This window comes from Trachurus japonicus, chromosome 1 (genome assembly GCF_045865225.1).
Source record: "Trachurus japonicus isolate A0001 chromosome 1, Traja_1.0".
Taxonomy (NCBI): Eukaryota; Metazoa; Chordata; class Actinopteri; order Carangiformes; family Carangidae; genus Trachurus; species Trachurus japonicus.
In genome coordinates, this window is record NC_140907.1 from 30,801,524 (window position 1) to 30,825,728 (window position 24,205).

Below are 24,205 nucleotides of genomic sequence, written 5' to 3' on the forward strand. Positions count from 1 at the left end.
CAATACAAAAGTAGGAGATGATTTTTTGAGAAAAGCAGAAATGACCCCCTTTTCTATCTCGTGACTTCAAGAAACGTTTTTGCCAACGTTCAGGAAAACACAAATGGATGGATGGATACACACACACACACACACACACACACACACACACACACACACACACACACACACACACACACACACACACACACACACACACACACACACACACACACACACACACACACACACACACACACACACACACACACACCACAGACCACACAGCATGAGAGTGTATGTTAGTACGGAGCAGTGTGTAATACAAATTTAGGAAACCTGATCATTTACTGTAAATCTGTTGAATCTCAACTGTGTGTCATAATGAAAGCAAATGAATGTTTAACTATCTGACTTGACATTTTCTCACCAGGGAGGTTGCTTGCGTGTTACTGTAAATACAGAACAACTGCAGTACCTGTATGATTTGTAAAGTAGTAGAAATGGAAGTGGTTATTTCCCACAGATCAATGAGCTGATTTAAGAATTTTTAAAGAGAATTTTCCCAAACACCAGCCAAGAGGTAAGTGTTGAAGAGTTGTAGCTGACAGAAATGCTGTGGTAATTCAGATAACCACTCTCTGCAAAGTTCCATACCTCGGAATGAACACATTGGTCCTATAACCTTGTTTGTCACAACAAACACAACAAATATTAAAGTATTTCTCACATACTGATAAAGAACCTTACATTAATTTCATCCATAGAAAAGGCTGGATTAATTAATTTTTATAATTTGAGTTGGGACACAGATAGAAATCAAACATTCAAAGCAGCAACACAGAAGGAAGTTGAGTGACGCACGCTGTCATGTGGTCAAAGCCTTTCTTAGTTCTTAAGTAAAAAGTGTTTTCTTTCGATTCAAGCAGGACATACATCTCAGCAGGCACACGGAGGTAGGTTGCATCTGATAGATTACACTGTCTTTTCAGTCTTAAAATTGTTTACAAGTATATTTTCAGAAATGTTATGTATTTTCTCTATAATATTCTGGTCAACATGATGTGTTTATTTTACACATTATAATAGATTTTCTGGTCAACAGATATCACTGTCTTAGTCTTGCTACTGAAACACTCAAGACCAGAGGTGGGTAGAGAGATTTTACTCAAGTAAAAGTAAAAAGTAGCCATTCAAACATTTACTTGAGTAAGTGAGAAAGTACTTGGTAAAAAAGCTACTCAAGTACTGAGTAACTGTACCTAACCTCTGATTTGTTCGTTTAATGATCAGTGCATGAATGCAGGCCTAATCAAATACACAAAAATATAATAGCAATGCAATATAATAGCAATCAAAAAATTCAGATATTGCCCATATCATAGCACAGATCACGGATCTGTGCCAGATCCAATCCACATGTTTCAGCTTTACTAACTGTACTGGGCCCGTGACTAGCCAAAATCTGTTCCAGATCAGTAATCTGGATCTGTGTATCATGGTGCTCTATTACAAACTGTGGAGTTCTAACTCATCATTGTGTCTTGTACAGTAAAGTACAGTAAAGTAAATTGTCTTGTACAGTAAAGTAAATTGGCCATCTTTATATGTGTGCAGGCTCGGCCATTGGTATGTGCTGATTTACAAGGCCATTCTTGAGATGATTCCATTTTATTTATCATCCCTTCTAATCTTGACTAACAGGGCCTACAGTCTCCGCTCTCAGGACTTTTGTCATTTTACTGTTCCTAAGGTGAGAACAGAAATGGGGAAGAAAACTTTTAGATTCTCTGCTCCGAGTACATGGAACAGTTTGCAGTCAGAGCTCAAACTCCAAGGTCTGGTATCGCTGAATGTATTCAAGTCCATAATAGATTCCATCACATCCAGGCTTCAGGAGTGCAAATGTTTTACTTGAGTGCAAATGTTTGACTAATCTTGTAAATTCTTTGAACTAATTTTGAAAATTCAATTGTTTTTTTGTTTTTTTTTGTTTGTTTGTTTTGTGTCTTTAATTAATGTGACTATGTGCTGAAACTATGTGCTGTCATTCTTGTCCAGGTCTCACTTGCAAAAGAGATTTTGGATCTCAATGGGACAAACCTGGTTAAATAAAGGTTATAATAATAAATCGGTATTGGCGTGGAGCTGCACCAAATTGTGTTAAATGTCCGGCCCTGATCTGGCACAGTTACATTTTGCTGTATGGGTCACTTTGCTGACGGAGGGGTAAGTGTGAGCGAGTGAGTGAGCGCTGAAGAAGAAAGACAGAAATTGAGTGAGACAGACAGAAAGAAAGAGAGAAAGACAGAAAGAGAGACAGATAGAGACACAGAGAAAGAGAGACTTGACACACATGTTAAAAGCTGCATCCTATGTCAGTCTGATTTAGTGTGTGTGGGGCTGTGTTTATAATCATCTTAACGAGTGTCAGGCTCCACCTGCACCTGTTCCATTTATAGACGTTGATAACGAGATGGCCCCTACAGCTGGCCACCTGCACAACACAGAGCAGGAGCAGAGCAGTGAGATTTGAGCTCGGTGCATCTCCTGGATGAAAGCTGATAAAAGAGAACAGTAACTCTTATCAGAAGGTGGTAAAGTCTAAATGGGTCAGAAGACCTTCCTGAATTTTACATGTAAATCAAATGTTTGTAGGGCACATACTTTTCTTGAAATCGTGAGTTAGAAAAATGAGTCATTCCTGCTTTTCTCAAAAAATCAGCTCCTCCTTTTGTTATGGGAGTCAATGAGCCAGTGGTGCGGGTCTAGCTGCACAAAGAGGCTCAGTAATAAAAATTCTGTAAGTCTGTCTGCTGTTTTGAGCACATCACCTTACATATGACCCTCCGATGTTGACACGGGATTTATTCCTTTTACTATCGCTCTCCTTTTTAGTCTGTTTCCTCTCTTCCTCACTCTTCCTCTTTTTGGCTTGTTTTGCCGTGTATGCCGTTGTTTTGAGCGCCGGTATGATCACTTTTCCTGCCACTGCCATATTCACCACCTCTGTTCACCACCGGTGGGACGTGAACGTACATCGACTTTTGTCGATTAGCCAATAGGAACATACAAAACAGCTCATGGAACACCTGCTTTGTAAAATGGCCTGTGATTGGCTGAACACTGCCGTCACGGTGTTGATTTTCTGCAGCTCAAATACAGAGCCAACAGAGGGCGCAGAGGCGCAGTGTCTGTTTCAGTATGTTTCAGCCCTCCCATAACACTTTGAATTACAATATGCTGAAAGGTTATTATGGATATTTGACCGAATGACGCCCAAAATAACTTACAAACTATAGCTTTAACCCCCCATAAAGTTGGATTTTGTCAAAAATTTGAATGATTTTAAAACTGCCAAAAATCATAAACAGTTTATCTAAGCAATAGAGGAATACTTTAAAAGTTTGTCTACCGTTTAGAAGTTGAATGAAGTCTGTAGCAGAAAGTATGCTGAAGTTATAGCGGTTCAAAGAAGCACAAGGATTAAAGAGTTTGAAGATAGTTTCAATTTATTTCTTATGGGATAAAAAAATTAGAAAAAGTTAAATAATTTAAGAAGTATAAATAGTTGTAAAGAGAAAAGTAACATCAATAATGTCCTGAAAAAGCTGTACATTTTGATGTATGAAGGACTAGTTAAAGCAGTGGTTCTCAACCTTTTTGAGTCGCGACCCCCAATTTAACATGCACTGCCTTCCGCAACCCCCCCCCCCATCAGTGCCTCATTAAAAAGAGTGAGTTGTGCTTCTGTTGAAATTCAATAGATACTGGAACCGAATGGCTACCAAAATGTAGAGATTGATTAGTTGATTGATAGATAGATTTTTATACGTGTAGATGTGTTCATTGCCAGACAGATCTCTGCTTGAATTAAAGGGCAATTTGGGTGATTCATTGCAGATTCAAGGTTCCTGCATCAGATCAAACCGGAGCTGTTCAGAAGGAGCGAGACGACTGGGTGACGGCTGTCCACAGACCAGGGATGTCCAGGGATGAATTCTTATTAGAGAGTCTACATGTAAGCATAGCCGAAGACGCAGAGACACCAATCCAGATCTGGAGTCAATCAGTGGATTTAGTGGCGGATCCATCATTTATCCCTTTGCTGATTATTCAAAGCCTGTACCTGCACCTCGCAGCTGCAAGATGGTGGATACTCAAGTTACGGGACAAGACACGTTGCCTCCTGTCTTGTCTCCAACTTCTCCCATATCCTCACCCACCTCACCCTCCTCCACTGTCCCAGGGCCTCCTCAGCCCCTGGACATCCCAGTAGCTCCAGCTTTACCCTGTATACCCAAGACAAATTTGAGAAAAATATGCACTAAGGCTTTCCACTGGGACACGCTCAGCTCAGAAAAGGTAACACTTCAAACTTTTATTGATTAGAAGACTCTAAATTAGCATATTTTCACAGTTAAGTGTAAAACTTAACAAATGGTGTCCCTGGTGTGAATTAGTCATACAGTATTTAAATGCCGTCTTTTACTATTTTGGCAAACACACTGAAAGCTCAGTTTCAGCTCAGTTTCTCTTCATCATTCCTCTATATTGCATCATTGTTGGGAATTAGTCTTTGTTTTGTCCGTCACTTCTTAATTCGACTACTTCCCCAGTGTCGCTGCTCCCTTTGTAATATTAACATTGATTTCCCAGTAAAACGTAGTCACCTTGGCACTGAATTAATTTGTGTTTCTCGCCAGATTGCAGAATCATTTTGGGAAAAAGGATGTGCCGGGAGGATTGAAATCGACACGTCGCGCTTATACAAGCAATTTGCCGTTCAGGATGTGGTGTTTCGAGCGACGAAGCAGAGGGCCGTCAAAATCCTGCTCGACCCGAAGATGGCACAGAACTTTAGTGAGTAGCTCAACAACAACAACAAGGGCTGTGGTGAAGTTGTTTGGTCCAATGCAACAGATGAATTTCAGCATTTTAGGATAAAGACCAGACTCTTCCACCGTGTTGTGATGAAACATTTTTTTTTTATGATCAAATATGTATTGGTCATTTCAGGCAGTGATACAATTGTTCAGCGTCCATCAGATCAGGGTTCATATTACAGTATGATACAACTGTTATTTGCCCCATCCCTAATCACCCCCAACCCATGTAGTGTATCAAAAGGGGCGTTCACACCGGACGAGATAGACGCGAATGGAGCGGCAACTCTACATTGAAAATCAATGTAAATGGCGCGATGACACGCGATTCAGGCGGAGGCGGCGCAAATGGAGCGTCTGGAGCGATGAGACGCGGCGCGAATGAAGCGGCGCGTCTGAAGCGGCGAGAATAAAGTTGAAAATATTGAACTTTTCAGGCGGCATCGCGCCGTGACATCCAATCAGCGACGAGTTCAAGCCGACGACGTCACTTCTCTGTACGCTTGTTTACACTCAGAACAACATGAAGGAGAAGCTAATTGTATTTGAGCTGTGTGTGGGCACCGCTGCCGTCTTCTACACAGAGTGAACACACACACACACACACAGTGAACCCAGACAGGACGGCGGGTGGTTTTCCGGTGTTTCTGAGACTTGTACAGCAGTAGTACAGTGCAGCAACGGTGGTGATATCAGCCATGATCGACGTGGAAAGAGAGCAGGTTGAGAGTACCGGTTTTCAAATGAACGGGCGGAGCGTCTAGCGCGAATGACGCGATGGACGCGAATGATCCAAAATGACCAAGCGGCGCGATGGAAGCGTCTGGCGCGATTATATTCGCGTCTATCGCGTCCGGTGTGAACGCCGCTTAAGACAGAGTAGACTGGGGTGGATGGATGGATGGATGGATGGATGGATGGATGGATGGATGGATGGATGGATGGATGGATGGATGGATGGATGGATGGATGGATGGATGGATGGATGGATGGATGGATGGATGGATGGATGGATGGATAGATAGATAGATAGATAGATAGATAGATAGATAGATAGATAGATAGATAGATAGATAGATAGATAGATAGATAGATAGATAGATAGATAGATAGATAGAATTTAACAGCCCAATTAAAAGGAAGCTGCCCTGATCTAAGCGACACTGGTAGTCGGAGTTTGTCGCTCCTCCCTTACCTGGAAACTTTAGGACGGTTGTGTCAGGAGCAGCAGCAGCAGCCGAGTGATGACAGCCTTTTGGAAGATTTCAGACGTTTGTTGAATAAAGGAAACTCTGATCATTATTATTTTTTCCCCCCACCTGTCCCACTTTGGTCCTTTAACACCGAGATAGAAAGTGACATTTCAGCAGTGGTAGAGGAAAACACTTAGGACCTGCTCAGTAGACTATTTAGCATTAGCAGCTGTTTGCGTAAAGCAGAAGTAAGCGATCCGGTTGTTTTGGCTAACTTCCTGTTAGCCGATGGCCCTCGTCCCTGCGTCACCACATTCACGCGCATCCCTTGGCTGCACACACAGAGAGGACCGCCCCTTTATGCTGTTCTCTCTCCTCATTGGATAAAGGTTGTAGGATACAAGGAAAGTTTTCTCCTCGGCTTACAGCAGAGCAGAGGGACTGACAGACCCGTGTTTCAGACCAAACACTATGTAAGTGATTGCTGTCGGAAGATAGACCTATTTAAGACTTATATTAACACAAGCATTCCACTTACTTCTGCTTTAAGGAAGCTTTTGAGGATTTGCTTTTCTCTCTCTCACCTCAGATTTGAGAACCACTACTCTTTAATCTCTGATTATTGATTTAGATTTAAATTTTAATAACAAACACAAGTTCTCAATGTTCAAAGTTAGTCGTTATCCGTAGCCCAGCTCACCACTTTCCATCACAACCTCTTGTCTTATAAAATACAACAATGACTGAAACTCTTCACCATGATTTAGTAAACCACTGTTGATGCCAACGTCAGCTATGCAGCGTTAGTAGAGCTTAAAAACAAGATCTAGAAGAAGAATCACAACAGAACATCAACTTGTTTGTGTATGTTTGTGAAAACACCATGTGAAGATTTCTTCGGAAGGTTTTAAACCAACTTAGGCTAACTAGCACTTGAAGAAAAAGAGAAAGATGGATGTGATACTTTCAAAAAAAAGCTGCGCAGACTATATTTTGTAAAATTTACAATGTCTATTTTATATACATGTCTAAGACTCTTGACGAAGGCTCCTAATTCTCCTCTCAGCTCCTGAATTATGCAAAAAATAGAAAAAAGAGAAAAGAAAGAAAGAAAAATCACATCAGCTTTGACTTAATTAAATGCAAATTTGTGCATTTCCCTTCGGCATTTGAGAGAGAGTAATTAAGCAAAGGACCCTTTGTCTTCACAATGCTTTTTGAGTCATTTCATCGCAGGATAAGAAGACTATCTGTCAAGGGGAACGCTTTCATGTACTATTGAGTGTGTTGACGTTTTTTAATCTATTGTTCTGCCAGACATTTTCCTCAAAAGGTTCCCCGTGCAGCCAGGAGAGCTGAAGGACAAACTGTTCGTCATTGAGGAAGAAGGAGGCCTGTCTGATGAGCACATCACCTTTCTGAAGACGTATGTGGAAGAAGCACGGCGTAAAGAAATATGGTGTTTGTGACTGAATAAATAACATCAGAGTTTAAATATTACAAACTTAACATTCATCTCCATTAACCACTGCTGGACTGGGGTGGTTTGATCAGATTTGATTGACAGATGACCAATCAATCCAACCACTCGTCGATCCGAACAACTGTCACCAGAGAGGAGCAGGAAATATCAATTAATGCCCAAAAACACAACTTACACTGGCAGGAAATGTAAAAAACCCCATCATCTCAGAACTGTTATTATTACCACATACAGGATTCAGTTTTGGATTCGATGAATTTTGGGCCGAACCTTATAGAACATCAACCAAACCCAAATCATCACTGTAAATTTTTAAAAAAATAAAATAAAAAAAACTTTTTGGTCTTTTTCTTTCTTGTTTTTAATGAGAAAAAAATTACTAAACCCTGTCACCTGAATGACTTGAAAATTAAATGTTTGGTGATGTTGTGTGTGGGCATTTGGTTCAAATGCATAGAGGTGAAAGTTATTGCCCATTGTTTTATACAGTTAAAACACACTGTGTGATGTTTTCTGCATATATAATGTGTTTACTGTACTGTATGTAGGAGTAGGATTCAGTATGGACTTGGTATTCTGCAGAACCCCAAAAAATAAGGATTCAGTACATCCCTAGTTATAATAATGATATAATATCTAAATATTATTGTTTGTGTTCATGTTGCAGGTACGCCCCCAGATTGGAAGACAAGAAAATGTACAAATCCCACAAAGGACCAGTGGCCGACCTTCACATTGTGGACCAGTACATGATGGAGGTACTGTACAGTTCCTCATATGTTAGAATCTAACTATAATTTCCTTTTTTGATTTGAATGCAACACCAAACGCTGTCCTTTTAACGAGCTTCACTCACGTGGGTGTTGTGGCGAGCTCCGTCACCATTCATCTGTTTATCACCTCCCAGCATGCCTGGCAGTCGTTGTCTGACCCGTCGGTGGTTGGGCTGCAGGATACAGCAGCAGATGAACAGCAGGATCAGCCCACAGCGGCTCTGACCATATATCCATATGTACAACGTCAATGTCAGGGCGGCATCTCATGTCTACGTCCTTGTGTTTCTGCAGCAGCACTGAGCTCATCAGCCCTGGATGCTGCTAAAGAGACAACGTTTAACAGGCCTCTTCGCTGCTGCTCCTGCTGCTGCTATTCAAATACTGCACTTAATAAAAACCGCAGACTTTAGGAGACAGGAAGTGAAGCTGTAACATTTCATATCGTTGGAGCAGCTTGTAGTGAGTCATCCTGTCTGTCAGAGAAGTAGAGGATCTTTGATTCACACTTAAAGGTGAAGCTCTGGTCCCAGTCCTGGTTCTGGTTCTGGTTCTAGTCATGATCCTGGTAATGGTTCTGGTTTCAGTTCTGGTTCTGGTTCTGGTTCTGTATCCGGTTCTGGTTCTGGTCATGGTACCGGTTCTGGTTCTAGTTCTGGTTCTGCTACCGGTTCTGATTCTGGTTCCAGTTCCAATAATGTTCACAGTCCTGGTTCTGGGTCTGATGATTCGGTCCTTGTCCCAGATCGGGTCCTTATCCTGGTTCCAGTTCCAATTCTGGTTTTCATTCTTGTCCTGGGTTCTGCTTATGGTTCTGGTCCTTGTCCTGATCCCTTTCCAGTCCTGGGTCCAGTTTCATTTCCAGTTCTGGTGGTTGTAATAAGTCGTCTCGTCATAGAGAGGATCTTAGCCTGGGACTGAGGCTCAGGTGCAGATTGTTTTGTCCAGGTTTCCATGACTCCTGATCTGTTTCTCTCCTCATCATTAACCCTGTGACGTCTCCTCGTTCCTCCTCCTGCTCTGACTCTGACTCTGAGCACCGTGTCCTCTCTCCAGCAGCAGGACTCGGCTCTTCACACCTGTCAGGGAGTTACAGGAAACTCTGGAGACGTCCAGGTCCAGGTCTGATGGTTCAGGAGTCATGAGTTAAAACCTCCCAGAGCATCCGCTCCTGTTCTCCTGTGACAGCTGAGGACTCAGATGTCAGAGGTCAGACTAGCAGAGACTAGAGACCAGCAGACCATGACTCCGCCCCCTTTAGGAGACCAGCAGACCGTGACCCCGCCCCCTTTAGGAGACCACCACCAGCAGCAGCAGGTCTTGAGTCTATTGACTCCAGTGGGAGAAGTGAACATGAGCTCAGATTATGGTCGATTCTTTCGCTCCATGGTCACTGAAGTAAATATGGCAGGTTCTATTCTGGAGGTCGTTTGCATAACAGGATAGCACCACCTTAAGAGTAGAGAGAAAATATAGACTGCTCTGTTCATTTTCAAACATTCATTGATTGAAATGTGGTGATGTCTAGAGCTCTGAGAGCCTCCAAAAAGCTGCAGGTAACTTCACTAGATCACTTTTTCCCCTGGGATGACGACGGAGGTTGACCTGCTGGTCCCGGCTGGCTAGGTACCAGATTCCAGAGACTTTTACTTTTAAATCATCACCGTCATCTCTGGACGTCTGTGGAGGAAACAATATGGGAGTAAAGAATTTGCAGCATTTAAAAACATCTCACTATATAAAGTGTTGCAGCAGTGACTTTTTCTCTATAAATGAGCCAGTCAAATGCTAATCATGCAGGTTATACTGTATCACACTGTGGCCTGTGCTGTGTCTCCAAACGGCTCCACTGCTCTCAGGTTTTGATGCTTCACATCTTCTTCTTTTTTCTGCCCCCCTCTGATGCAGATGTGCAACATCCCCTACCTGAGCAAACAACTTAACCTGCTGCTGAGTGTGAGAGAGCTCCGCTTCAGCATGAACAACCGGCAGTCCGTGAGTTTTCCCGATCACCTGCTGCTGCGGCGGTAAACGTTTTAATCAGATGCCATGTAAAGCCCTTTGAGACAAACGGTTTGTAAAAACGGGCTATACATAATAGACAATAAAATTGCCTTGCCTTGCCTTGCCTTTTAAGTCTGGCCCGTCTCCCACAAGCCCATCAGGCTAAAACCAACCACAGTCCCCTGATGATAAAACACGACCGTGCAGATTTATTCCATAACGTCCAGATACGTTCAGAAAAGAACATCTGGGGGAAGAAGTGACATTAATACACGAACAAATTTTCCCCCTCCGGTTTGAGTTTTTATGTTTGAAGTGGCGTCTGAAGTCGTTTCTATTCTATTTGCAGGATGGTTAAGTGTCCTGGAAGTGAAAAAAAGCTTTGAGAGGCACTTTAAGACATCTCTCTCTTGATTTGACCGAGAGTGAAGTAATAGATGAATCTAAATCAAATCAAGTTCCCATTTTCCTGAAGGTGATGTAAAAAAATAATTTAAAAAATGAAATACGTTTTATCTTATAAGAATCTCGATGCAAATCCATGTTTTTCACGATTTCCCTTCATTCTGCAAAGTTCTGCACTCTCTGGTTTGTCTTAAATTAATACGTGAAGAAGAACACAAGGTTACAATATACAGTAAATATCATTAGTCAGACTAATTGATAAGACTCTGATAGAGGATTATTGTTTATCAGCGCTGCAGCTCTGCAGGGTGTGAAGATATTGCAGACAGACACGAACACCTCCAAGCACCTGTTCTTGTTTTCTTTTATTTATTTGATTCTCTGCAGCTTGTGATTCTTTCAGCATCACTGCATCAGTCCTGTAACCTCTTGTCTTGCTGACTGTCTGCGAACCAACAGAAACAATGGATGAGGATGAATGATGATAGCACTGTAATCGACGGTGACCGTAATTCTTCTTTGTCTAAAAAACTGCGAAGACAAACATGTTGTGGAGACGAGAAGTCGACAAGAAAGATTAGCAAATTTCATTAAAGCAGATATCAGTGGAATGTTTTTGTTAATATAAGTCCTAAATAGTCCTATTTTCCGTCAGCAATCACTTACATGAAGTATTTCAGCCTAAACACGAGTCTCTCCGTCACTCTGCTCTGCTGTAAGCCGAGGAGAAAATTTTCCTTGTGGGATACAAGTGTTATCCAATGAGGAGAGAGAACGGCATGAAGGGCTGTGTGTGCAGCCAAGGGATGCGCGTGAATGTGGTGACGTAGCACGAGGACCAATTGATGCCTGACAAGGGCGGGGGCTGCTAACTCATGGTGCGTTCAAGGAAACTCGTACTTTGTGTTTTTCCTTCCTGTGAAGTCATACCAGTTCGATCTGGTACGAGTTCACGGGTCGGAAGTTAAGGTGGCCGTTATAGGGAACTTTCACAGACAACAGGACGGTAAAAACACAAGCTACGGGTTACCTGGAACGCTACCAAGTCGTAGTTGTGACTTGAAGCTGTAACTTACGGTTTCAAAAGCCTGCCTTGAACACAGCATTAGCCGAAACGGCCGTGCCGATGATATCTGCTTTAAGTTTCAATTTACTCCTGGTTGCTTTATCTTTCTGCTGTGGTTATATAAAAAAGTTATTTTGTTTTATTATTTTCTTTTTTCTCGTATCGAGGTCGCCGCCGCCGCTGCCGCCGCCGCTTATGCCGAATGCTTTAAATCCTTTGATTCTGGGGCGGTGTTTAGCTCAGTTGGTAGAGCACATGAGTACTCACTGTAAATACACCAGACTTAGCACTGCTGCTAAACTTCATCCGTAGTCCCCAAACAATACAAAGACAAAGCTCCATCCTCATTCCACTTACCGTAAATTTTGTGAAGTTGTTAATGCAGGAGCCTGCAGTATATGCGCTCGGATTACTCAACAAAATCACTTTGCTCTGTGCCCCCCCCCTTTCTGTGTTTGTCTTGCAGCTGATTGACCAGAAGATCAGGATGTGCAAGCAGCTGAACAACTCCAGGTCATTTGTCTCCGTGCTGGAGTACCTCCTTGCCATCGGCAATTTCCTCAATGAGAACGCCGGGAAGGAAAAGGCCAAGGGATTCCAGCTCTCCTCCTTAAGTAAAGTAAGAGGGGGGGTGTTGTAAGCAGCTGCTGAATGTAACAAATTAAGTAACTTTCAAACTAACTTAGTTACTTTTAAAATCAAGTAATCAGTAATCCCCATTCCCCAGTACGTTATAGCTAATGGAGACAAACTTGAACATGCAAACACACATTTGTAGACGGCAATGTAAAGACATTTAGATGTTGCTTTTAAATAGACAAAAATACTGGCAGGGTTAGGACAGCTGAAAAATTGACTTTTTTGCGGAGAAATTTAATAACATTTATTTATTAATTATTTCTCTGTTCGGGAGCTTTAATAAAATAATTTCCCTGCGTGGTCAATAAAGTAATTATGATTCTATGATTCTGTCAATTTGAACATTTTCTTGTCAATGACTAACTATCAACAATAACATTATGTTAAAATATGACACAAAATAATAATTTTAAAAAAACTACTCTTTTTTGCAGCTGCACAAACAGGCATGGACATGTGTGTGAGTGTGTGTGTGTGTGTGGATGTCCTTGTGCAGTTCTGTATAGGTTGCACCCTCTTTTTTATTTCTTCACTATGCATTTTTTCTTCTTCTTCTTCTTCTTCTCCTCCAGCTCACCGGGCTCCGTGGGACAGACAAGAAGTTCTCCTTGCTCCATGCCCTTGTGGAGCAGATCATGTTGCACGAACCACACTTGGTCTCTTTTACCCAAGAGCTGGCAGAATTTGAAACTGTCTCTGGTGGTATGTGCTAATCCAGATTTAATCAAAGTGAATAATAATTAAAAAAAAGATTGTGGCTTTGTTGAGTTAAATGTGTGGTTTCATATAGTGTGTGTGTGTGTGTTTTGGGCAGTTTCCATCACGGAACTGACCACAGAGGTGGATGGTGAGTAGATCACATTTTACTACTAATGTGCTGACTGAGATCTGTGTTGTGTTTTTGTGCCAGTGCCAAGTTTTCTGTGAGGAAGTGTGACAGTAACATTTGCTCCATCTTCCTGTAATTGTAGTTCCAGTTTACTTTTTTGATTGTCCTGGGACCGTCCGGGGTCAATCCAATATATTGTCTATGTGTCGACTTACAGACAGGATCACTCAGGAGCAGAGGTGGGTAGAGTAGCCAAAAATTGTACTCAAGTAAGAGTATAGTTACTTTAGAATAATATTACTCAAGTAAAAGTAAAAAGTAGCCATTCAAATATTTACTTGAGTAAGAGTAGAAAGTACTTGGTGAAAAAGCTACTCAAGTACTGAGTAACTGCTGAGTAACCTCTGATTTGTTCGCTTAATGATCAGTGCGTAAATGTAGGCCTAATCAAATACACAGAAATATAATAGCAATGAAAAAAATCAGATATTGCCAAAGAACAACATTTAACAACTAAGACAATAGCCTAAATGACTTTTTATTTTATTTTTTTTACAAAGTAACATAAATTAAGACAAATTCAGCCACAATAACTTACATAGGTCTATGGACTGTCTGAGACTAATGCCAGAACCAGGTATTTAAGCCCAGAGTGGGTGGTCCTATGATTGGTTTCTAGTGAAACCAAAGTCACATGACCACACCCCGAAACTGGAGGGGGGTCATGTGACTAGGAGTCACATGTCTCCAGGTGTAAACTTCCTGGGGAGGAAGAAGAATAAGATGACCTGTATGACTGAGAACCTTCACCAAAGACGGTTTATATTGAATATCTTTGCCTTGACGGACATTATCCACGACATACCTGGGCTGACGTCATCCTAATCATTTACTAGCCGCAGTTTCTCAAATTTGAGGCGGAGTGGCCATCCTGTTTACCGCGGAGATTTTGTGTGCGGTCATGTGACTGCTTGGCTCTGTCTGATTGGTTACACGGAGGCAAACGTCGTGAGTGGCTACATCTGATTGGTGAAACGCGGTCATGTGACAGAGGCTCGGAAGTATCTCATTAAAACAAAACTATTATTACATTAGATCGATAAGAAAAAGTAGCGAGTAGCGACCGGAATGAAGCTCAATGTAACGGAGTAAAAGTACCGCTTCTTCTGAAGAAATATACTCAAGTAAAAGTAACAAGTATTCTGCATTGAAACTACTCTTAGAAGTACAATTTATCCAAAAAGTTACTCAAGTAAATGTAACGGAGTAAATGTAGCGCGTTACTACCCACCTCTGCTCAGGAGACCGCGTCCGATTTAAAGCAGCTATTTGCTTCAGCGCTCAAATATGATGGATACAGTAGTAACCAATGTGTGTGTGTGTGTGTGTGTGTGTGTGTGTCGCTTCAGTCCTGACTAATAAACTGCAGGAAATAAGTGAGAATGAAAAAAAATCCAACTACAGCTATGATGGAGCTCAACCCAAAAAATTCTCCAAAGAGCTGAAGGTGAGGCAGCAAACACTTTACTTTCTGATTTATTCACTCGTTCTTCCGAAGGCGCCGTCCGTCTTCTTGTCAACAAATATGGCCGCTCATTGTGTTTCTATCTCAGACTGGATATTTACAGCCTGCCTTGTTTACATCAGCTGGTGTTCCTCTTCTACTTCTTCTTGTAAACGTTGTTGTTGCTTTTCACCAAAATTAATTTGAGGGACTTCACTGAGCAGCCAGTTTAAAGTCACATAACACACTGTTGAAATCCTTCATTATAACATATAAAAACATTAAAAGAAGTTAAAAGACACTTTACATCTAATTATAACCTTTTTTTTTAATGTTAATTCTATTATTGATTATTGCTGCAGCAGGTACAGGTCAGGCTAATTGTTAGCTTAAAAGTTAGTTTACCTGTAGCCAGTTAATGCATGAGATAGTAATCATTTTAAGTTAAAGTTATTGAGATATGTGTTTGTGTTATTTTATTAAACTCTGCTCTACTTCTGAAAGCTCCAAAATGTAATTGTTAGGTTTAACCCCCAAGTGATTATTATTGATTGACTTAAAGGGATAGTTCACTCAAAATTGAAATTTCACTCATTATCTACTCACCCTCATGTCGATAAGGGTTGGGAGAAGTTTCAGAGTCCTCCGTGGCTTCTCTGAGTTACAGCGGGGCTCCGTGCAGCACTGCACTGCCATATGACGGTAGCGAATCGGGCTCACTTTTCTTCGTCCAAAAAGACACACCGAAAAACATCCAAATACCTCCATAGTGCTTGTCTGTAATGTCCCTCTTGTATTGAAGCCCCAACATGAGAAATTGTTCTGAAAAAAAATAAATAATATGTTTTAAGCTTGTTTGTATCAGTTGTCTCAGTTCACTGCTTTGCATGTGTCTGTGTCCCAGTTCACGGCTCCGCAAATCGCGCGAGATTCCGGCAGAGCAACACTGGGAGCTTCCGCTACAAACAAGCTTAAAATATAGACTTATTTAAACCAACACTAAGGAACTTTTCAACCTTCATATAATATTTTCATAACTTTTGTGATGGTACATCAACTTACAACAGGTTGAATGACACCCCTGTCATGGCCTGAGGGGGTCTGTATCGCCTTCACTGGTACTAAGCAGCTTTGAGGAGCATGGTAGGAACCCGGCTCTCACTTAAGTTTCACTTTCACTTTTGCGAGTCAGAATGAGGAGGGAGCAGGCAATGCGGCACCTTTCCGTCAGATTGTGTATGTGTGTTTACTGAGAAATGATCCGCTGGTAACAGAAACTTATTTTGGACATCTTCTGTTCATTTCCATGCACCTGGAGATCAGGATGTTTACGACGCTACGTGCTAGTGCTCATGGGAAATGGAGTCTCCCTTCAGGCAAAACACTACCGCTTTGGTCCACTGGCGCCGCCAAACTCAACCAAAATTGAAAGTTCTTAAGTACTGCTTTAATTTTTTTCAGAACAATTTCTCATGTTGGGGCTTCAATACAAGATTGGGACATTACAGACAAGCACTATGGAGGTATTTGGAAGTTTTTTGGTGTGTCTTGGATGAAGAAAAGTGAGCCCCATTCGCTACTGTCATACTGTATGGACATGCAGTGCTGCATGGAGCCCCGCTGTAACTCAGAGAAGGCACATAGGACTCTGAAACTTCTCCCAACCCTTAGTTGACATGAGGGTGAGTAGATAATGAAATTTGAATTTTGAGTGAACTATCCCTTTAAGTGATGGACGGTATGAATGGATGAACAGTCTCCTTTCTGACTCCACAGGACATGATTGAAAAGTACGAGACTGATATGTCAGCGCTGAAGAAGACTCGTGACGAGATGAACAAACTCTACTCTGACATTCTGGTAAATCCTTGACTTATTATGTCAGTATCTCTGTTGTGCAGCCGCAGAGATGGATGGTGGTCTTCTGCACTACTGTCCGCATGGCCCCACTTCTATTATTTATGATCTGATCCCCTCCAACCTCCCTCCTTCACCAGGAGAGTACATAGTATTTCCAGAGGGAGAAATTCGCAAGGTTTCATCTTTGGCACTATCCTTGAGCTCTTACATGAGGATATAATGTGTCCGGTCAGTGGCGCTGGATTCATTTTAGAGGTGGGAGGGCCATGGAGGTTGGGTTGTTGCGAGGCATAGATTTACACACTCAATGTTGGTGCAATAGTCATATTGTAGCGTCCAGCTGCTGATGAAAAGTGATTTCACTTAATTGTAAAACTGATTTTATCCGCTCGATTGTGTCTGAAGGTGTAAGTAGTATCAGACTCAGGTTTTTAACTTCTAATACTTTGTTTTTCTCTCTCTCTTTGTCTCTTGTCCAGGTTAAATTTGGAGAACGGACCGATCAGGACCCTCAAGAGCTCTTTAAGTTGATCTGTCAGTTCATCCTCGATTTCAAGAAGGCCCACACTGAAACTACATGAATTAGTATAGATGACATGTTAATGATCAAAGATGATCAGTGAAATACTGAAAACCAGCCAGTTTTAGTCAGAGTCATATAAGAACAAGAATATAATTTGATATAAGAACAATAATGGGTAAAATGTTGCTTTGATATTTATATTTTCAGTGTGTTTTATTGTGCATATATGTGATTTATTGTATAGAGATGAGAAATGTACAGAGACGCTCACAAGAGCTGAAATAAGCTGACAAGAGCTGATCAGTGCAGAGACCGGTTTGACTTCATGTTTACTTTGAGATAAAATCAATGAGGGATATAAAACTTGTCAGGAGCAGCAGCTGGAACAGCTGGAGCTGAGGTGCTTCAGGTCAGAGATTATTCTGAATGTGTTAATTGTAGGGAGAAGCTCCAAGGACCACATCTGCACATCTGTAGCCTTCTCCTGTACATCTGCACATCTGTACACATCTGTAACCATCTTCTGTACATCTGCACTTTTGCACATCTGTAGCCTTCTGTACATATGTATATCTGCACATTTGTAGCCTTCTTCTGTACATCTGCACATCTGTACATCTGTAGCCTTCTTCTGCACATCTGTAGCCTTCATCTGCACATCTGTAGCCTTCTTCTGTACATCTGTAGCCTTCTCCTGTACATCTGTAGCCTTCATCTGCACATCTGTAGCCTTCATCTGTACATGCACATCTGTAGCATTCTTCTGTACATCTGTAGCCTTCTTCTGTACATCTGCACTTTTGCACATCTGTAGCCTTCTGTACATATGTACATCTGTACATCTGTAGCCTTATTCTGCACATCTGTACATCTGTAGCCTTCATCTGCACATTTGTATCCTTCTTCTGTACAGTACATCTGCACATCTGTAGCCTTCTTCTGTACATCTGTAGCCTTCTCCTGTACATCTGCACATCTGTACACATCTGTAGCCATCTTCTGTACATCTGCACTTTTTCACATCTGTAGCCTTATGTACGTATGTATATCTGCACATTTGTAGCCTTCTTCTGTACATCTGCACATCTGTAGCCTTCATCTGCACATCTGTAGCCTTCATCTGTACATCTGCACATCTGTAGCCTTCTTCTGTACATCTGTAGCCTTCTCTTGTACATCTGCACACCTGTACACATCTGAACTTTTTCACATCTGTAGCCTTCTTCTGTACAACTGCACATCTGTAGCCTTCTTCTGTACAACTGCACATCCCTAACCCTAACCCTCCTGTAGGAAAACATACAATGTTTGGGGAACACACTGGACATGAGTAAATATATACAATTGTTAACCATTTCAATTTGGAGACACTGGAACTAAAAATAAAATTGAGGAATAAGGTCACTTTCACACCAGAGCTGTTTGGTCCGCTTTAAACGGACCAGGGTTTGTTTCCTGGGATAGTCCGCTTCGTTTGTTCAGGTGTGAAAGTCCAGTCCAGTCCATACTAGTCACAGAGTAGTGTTGTGTCATCTCAGGGCCGCTGTCCTCCAGAGTAGGCATGTACCTGGATCACAGGGCAGGAACTCTGTCTTTCTACACGGAGCATTAGCCGAAGAGTAAAATTGTAAACAGTGGGTTTAATGGTGTGAAATGGTTGAGAAGAGCCTCAGTAATTTAGGATACGTGTAAAACAATGTGTTCAACATGAACAAAAAGGGGAAATGTGTATTTTCAGTTTAAATAGCTAAAGATCAAATTTAACATCAACTTATGTTCTTGTAAATCTGCTGAAGGAGTCTGTAGCAATGCTACAATGGTTCAACAAGCAGCTGGTATTAACTCAAGCACAGAGCTTTGATCAGTTGGACTGGAGGAGTGGAGAGAAGAAGTCCATTAACTACAACAGGAGAGAGGTACACACAAAACAGTCTGACCTGACAACTGGAGGAAAGGGGTGTGTGTGTGTGTGTGTGTGTTTGTGTGAGGAAGATATAAGTACATACAAAAAGGTCTGACTTGACAACTGCACAAAATGTGTGTGTGTGTGTGTGTGTGTGTGTGTGTTGGATGTGTGTGTCTGTTTGTGTATGAGTGTATGTGTGTAGGATTTGTGTGTGGTTAGTGTGTGTCCATTTGTATGTGAGTGTGTTTGTTGTGTGTGCATGTGTGTGTCTGTATGTGTGTAAGAGTGTTTGGTTAGTGTGTGTGTGTGTGTGTGTGTGTCCATTTTTGTGTGTGTGTGACCGACAGACAGAGAGAGAGAGAGAGAGAGAGAGAGAGAGAGAGAGAGAGAGAGAGAATGTGTGCGTGTGTGTCTGTTTGTGTGTAATTGTGTATGTGTTTGTTGGTTGTGAGTGTGTGTGTGTGTGTGTGTGTGTGTGTGTGTGTGTGTGTGTGTGTGTGTGTGGTGAGTGTATGCGTGTGTATCCATGTGTGTGTGTGTGTGTGTGTGTGTGTGTGTGTGTGACAGAAAGAGAGAATGTGTGTCCGTTGCCATGGTGAGGTTGCCATGTTGAGGTTACCATGGTGGCTTTAACAGCTGGCTGGTGGCTTTATGGCATGGTGGCTTTAACTGCTCTGTGACACCCTCAAACAGATCTAATGTAAGACAAATCTGTACTTAGTACGAGCAAAAGGTTTACATTTTCCGAACCATAAGCTCTTGCTGAACGCGTCCATGTCACTTTGGTGTTTCTAGAGTAAAAATTGTTGATTGTGTCGCAGGTTGGAAACTTTGGGATGTTTAGAAAAACAGCGCCTACTTTAGAATGGGAGTCAATGAGAGGAAGGGAGGGAACTGGCCGCACTCAGAGGCTCCAAGATCAAATTCTGTTGGCCTCTCTGACTTTTTGTGCACATTTGTCTATTTGTTGTTCTTTTGTCTACAAAAAAAAATTGTGCGAAAATTGTGTGTGTAGAGTATAATTTGTGCCTGTGGCGACAGGTTAGAGAGAAAAGTGTGAGAGGATTTTTAGACCCTCTCTCACTCTAGCTGATGATGTCACCCACTCTAGGTCTGAACATTTCGTGCCATTGACTCCCATGTTAAATTTGAATTTTGTCAGAAATTTTAATGATTTTAAAACTGCCAAATATCTGAAACTGTTGAAGATATCAATGAGCTGAGAAATAGCTGAATAGTTTAAAGGTTTGTGAACAGTTTAGAAGTTGAATGAAGTCTGTAGCTGAAAGTATGCTGAAGCTATAGAGGCTGAAAGAAGCAGAAGATTTGAAGAGTTTGAAGACTGTTTCAATTCATTTCCTATGGGAGAAAAATTGCAGAAAAAGTTAAATATTTTAAAAAGTATAAATGGTTGAAAAGAGAAAAATAATAGCACACTTGTCCTGAGAAAGCTGCATATTTTGATATATGAATTGCTGAAATAGCACAAAGTAAGTTTGATTGATTGATTGTAACTCACTGCTCCTCTTTTTACTGTCACTTTACTGCCCTAGTTAGACCTGAGCAACACATTTCATTACCCTCATGTGAGAGCAGGTTTACGAATGTCAATGTCAGAACCTTGAACCTTGTAACTGTATAAGTGACGTGTCAGAGCTGGTGCGGCTTCTTGGTAATCGAGTGTGAAACTTATTTACATTCACGACAGTCCTGGAGGAGAGATGGCACAGCAAATGTTTCAGTTGGATCAGGAAATACTAAGCTGTTCGATCTGTCTGGATCTTCTGAAGGTGCCGGTGACTATTCCCTGTGGTCACAGCTACTGCATGAGCTGTATTAAAAACTACTGGGGTGAAGATGATCAGAAGAACTCAAGCAGCTGCCCACAGTGCAGAGAAGGCTTCACACAGAGGCCAGCACTGGTGAAAAACACCATGTTTGCAGAGTTAGTGGAGGAAATGAAGAAAATGGGACTTCGAGCGGCTCCACCCGATCACTCCTACGCCGGACCTGGAGACGTGGCCTGTGACTTCTGCACCGGGAGGAAGCTGAAAGCCTTCAAGTCCTGTCTGGTGTGTTTGGCCTCTTACTGTGAGCAGCACCTTCAGCCTCACTACGACGTGGCTCCACTGAAGAAACACAAGCTGGTCGAAGCATCCTCGAAACTTCTGGAGAACATCTGCCCTCGCCATAACGAGGTGATGAAGATTTTCTGCCGCACCGATCAGCAGTGCATCTGTTACCTCTGCTCCATGGACGAACACAAAGGCCATGACACGGTCTCAGCTGTAGCAGAAAGGGCTGAGAAGCAGAAGGAGCTCGGGGCGAGTCGTCAAAAGATCCAACGAAGGCTACAAGCCATAAAGAAAGATGTGGAGGTGCTTCAACAGGAGGAGGAGGCCATCAATCTCTCTGCCGATAAAGCCGTAAGTAACATTGAGAAGATCTTCGACGACTTGATTCAACTCATTGAGAGAAGAAGGTCTGAGGTGGAGCAGCAGATCAGATCTCAACAGAAAACTGAAGTAAGTCGAGTCCAAGAGCTGAAGGAGAAGCTGCAGCAGGAGATCACTGAGCTGAGGACGAAAGACACCGGTCTGGCAAAGCTGTCGCACACAGAGGATCACTTCCACTTCCTAAACAACTTCCACTCTCTGTCACATCTGAGTGACGCAATAGATGTACTCAGCATCCAGCGACCACATTTCGAGGAAGTGACAGCAGCGTTGTCAGAGACCAGAGATAAACTTCAGGCTGCCTTCAATGAGAAGCAGACAAAGGTCTCTGGAGTTCATGAGCTGATGCAGCATCATGAACCCCAAACCAGAACTGATCTTTTGGCTTATGCTTGTTATGTCACACTGGATCCATTCACTGCAAATACATTTTTGTCACTGACTAATGGGAACAGAAAGGCAACACTGATGACTAAGGAACAGGCGTTTTGGGTTCACCCTGAACCGTTCATTAAGTGGTTTCAGGTCCTGAGCACAGAGGGTCTGACAGGACGTTGTTACTGGGAGGTGAAATGGAGTGGTCAAGTTTTTATAGCTGTCGCTTACAAGAACATCAGCAGAGCAGGGACCAGGAACGAATGTGGGTTTGGACTGAATGACAGATCCTGGGCATTACACTGTTGCAGTGGTGGATATCAGTTCGTACATAATGGTATTATTACTCCCATCTCAGGCCCGCTGTCCTCCAGAGTAGGCGTGTACCTGGATCACAGGGCAGGAACTCTGTCTTTCTACAGCGTCACAGAAACCACGACTCTGCTCCACAGAGTCCAGACCAGGTTCACTCAGCCTCTTCATCCTGGATTCTGGCTTCCCTCGTTTTCTCCTGGAGACACAGCTGAGTTGTGTCAGCTCAGGTAGACAGGAGTGTTTAGTGTGATTCATCAATGAGGCTGCACAGTGGACTGTATGTTTGATTTGTCTGCAGCAGTGTTGGGCAGTAACACGTTACTGTAATGGGTTTACATTATTAGTAACGGAGTAATATAACGGGTTATAATTTCTAAAATAGTAATTAGATTATAGTTACAACCCCAGGTAACCCCAAGTCTGCTTGCCTTGTGTTTTTTTTTTGAGGGAATGGAGTAACTAGTAACATAACTCAGTGGTTCTCAAACTTTTTTACATCAAGGACACCTAAATGGTCACAAATTAGACCAGGGACCCCCATTGGACAAATATTTGAAGTAAACACCAGAAATACACAAATATTTGCATTGAGACTGAAGAACATTTGAGTTAATGTACGTTCTAGTTAGGGCCAATGGTGTGAATTGTTGGAAATATTGTAGAACATTTTCTGGAAAAAAAATTCTCAAAAACAATTCTAGGCAACAATTCGTGGCAAAATGGCTCAATTTGAAATAACACAACATACATCAAATTAAAAACAAACAAACACAATATACGTATAAGAATATACTGAAAATCAGAAGAGTGATCAGTAATCAGTAATTTAATTACTTAGCCCAAAACTGGTCTGCAGTGATACAGATAGTGATGTTTTCTTTGTCTCGACAATAACAATGAAATTGTGAAATGAAGAAATAATTCATATTACAATTTTTATTTTCCTTAAATATGTGTTTTTGTTGTTGAAACTTTATCATCATTGCACTCAGCATGTGGATACATGATGGACAATGGAAAATGTCCCAATGTCACATTAATCACCTGCCAGATGTTTGTATCATGAATATGACTTGTATGATTTGATGTTTACACTGATGTTGTATGGACCACAGATTGTGCTGCCGATGTGGTTGTGATGATGTTATCAAAATCACTTTACTTTCATTTATGGAGAAAAACAACACAATGATATAAAGTATATTATCCAAATTGTCAATAAAAAAATTATGGAATTAAGATTTTTTTTATATAATCTTTAAAATGTGTATTGAAGTGTTGTTACTTGGTCAAAATTTTAGGGAGCAGTTGTGAAATTTATTTGTACAACATTATACAAATAAATCATTGACCAGTCACCATTTGAACAGCAAAAATACAACAACAACAAAAAACACTCACAAAAATAATTTTTGCTTTGATATGTTTCTTTTCTTTTTAAGATCATGGGTCAAAGATGAGTTCATGAGGAGATTGATGAGAGGTGACAACTTATTTTACTTAACACTGACAACTTAACTCATTGAGTGCCAGCCCTTTTATAAAATGGTCAGTGCCATGTGCCAGCGTTTCTGGGCATTTTGAGTAATATTTCAAGACCCACAGAATATTTTGTACTATGACTCTGAAAACACCAAACAGCTCACAGAAGAGGAGACTCTCTATTTAACTAGGGAAAACAACATTTGTTTGTACCTTGTTCCATTCTTGATATATCTTAAGTTGAATAGAGCCTGGTTGCACCAAAAAGACCACTTTTTTTCTAGAAAGCTGAGAAAAATGCATTTTTGTGAAAGAGAATCTCAAGAAAAAGAGTGATTCATCCATTTTAATTTTGGCTTCAAAAACATGTAAGACATCAGTGTTGGGCAGTAACACGTTACTGTAATGGAATTACAGTTTTAGTAACTGAGTAATGTAGCAGGTTTTAATATCTAAAATAGTAATTAGATTATGTAGTTACAACCCCAGGTAACCCCAAGTCTGCCCTGCCTGACCAGGTAGAGGTT

General features: G+C 41.5%; 1 protein-coding gene and 1 pseudogene across 1 annotated transcript; both read left to right on the top strand.

Moving 5' to 3' along the window:
* Positions 1–1,782: 1,782 nt before the first annotated feature.
* Positions 1,783–17,202, top strand: LOC146992239 (formin-H-like; annotated as a pseudogene).
* Positions 17,203–20,771: 3,569 nt separating this feature from the next.
* On the top strand, positions 20,772–22,501 carry LOC146992240 (tripartite motif-containing protein 16-like). Its single transcript, XM_085792433.1, has one exon. It carries the CDS (start codon positions 20,772–20,774, stop codon positions 22,425–22,427), a length of 1,656 nt encoding a protein of 551 aa, XP_085648559.1. The 3' UTR covers positions 22,428–22,501.
* Positions 22,502–24,205: the final 1,704 nt, after the last annotated feature.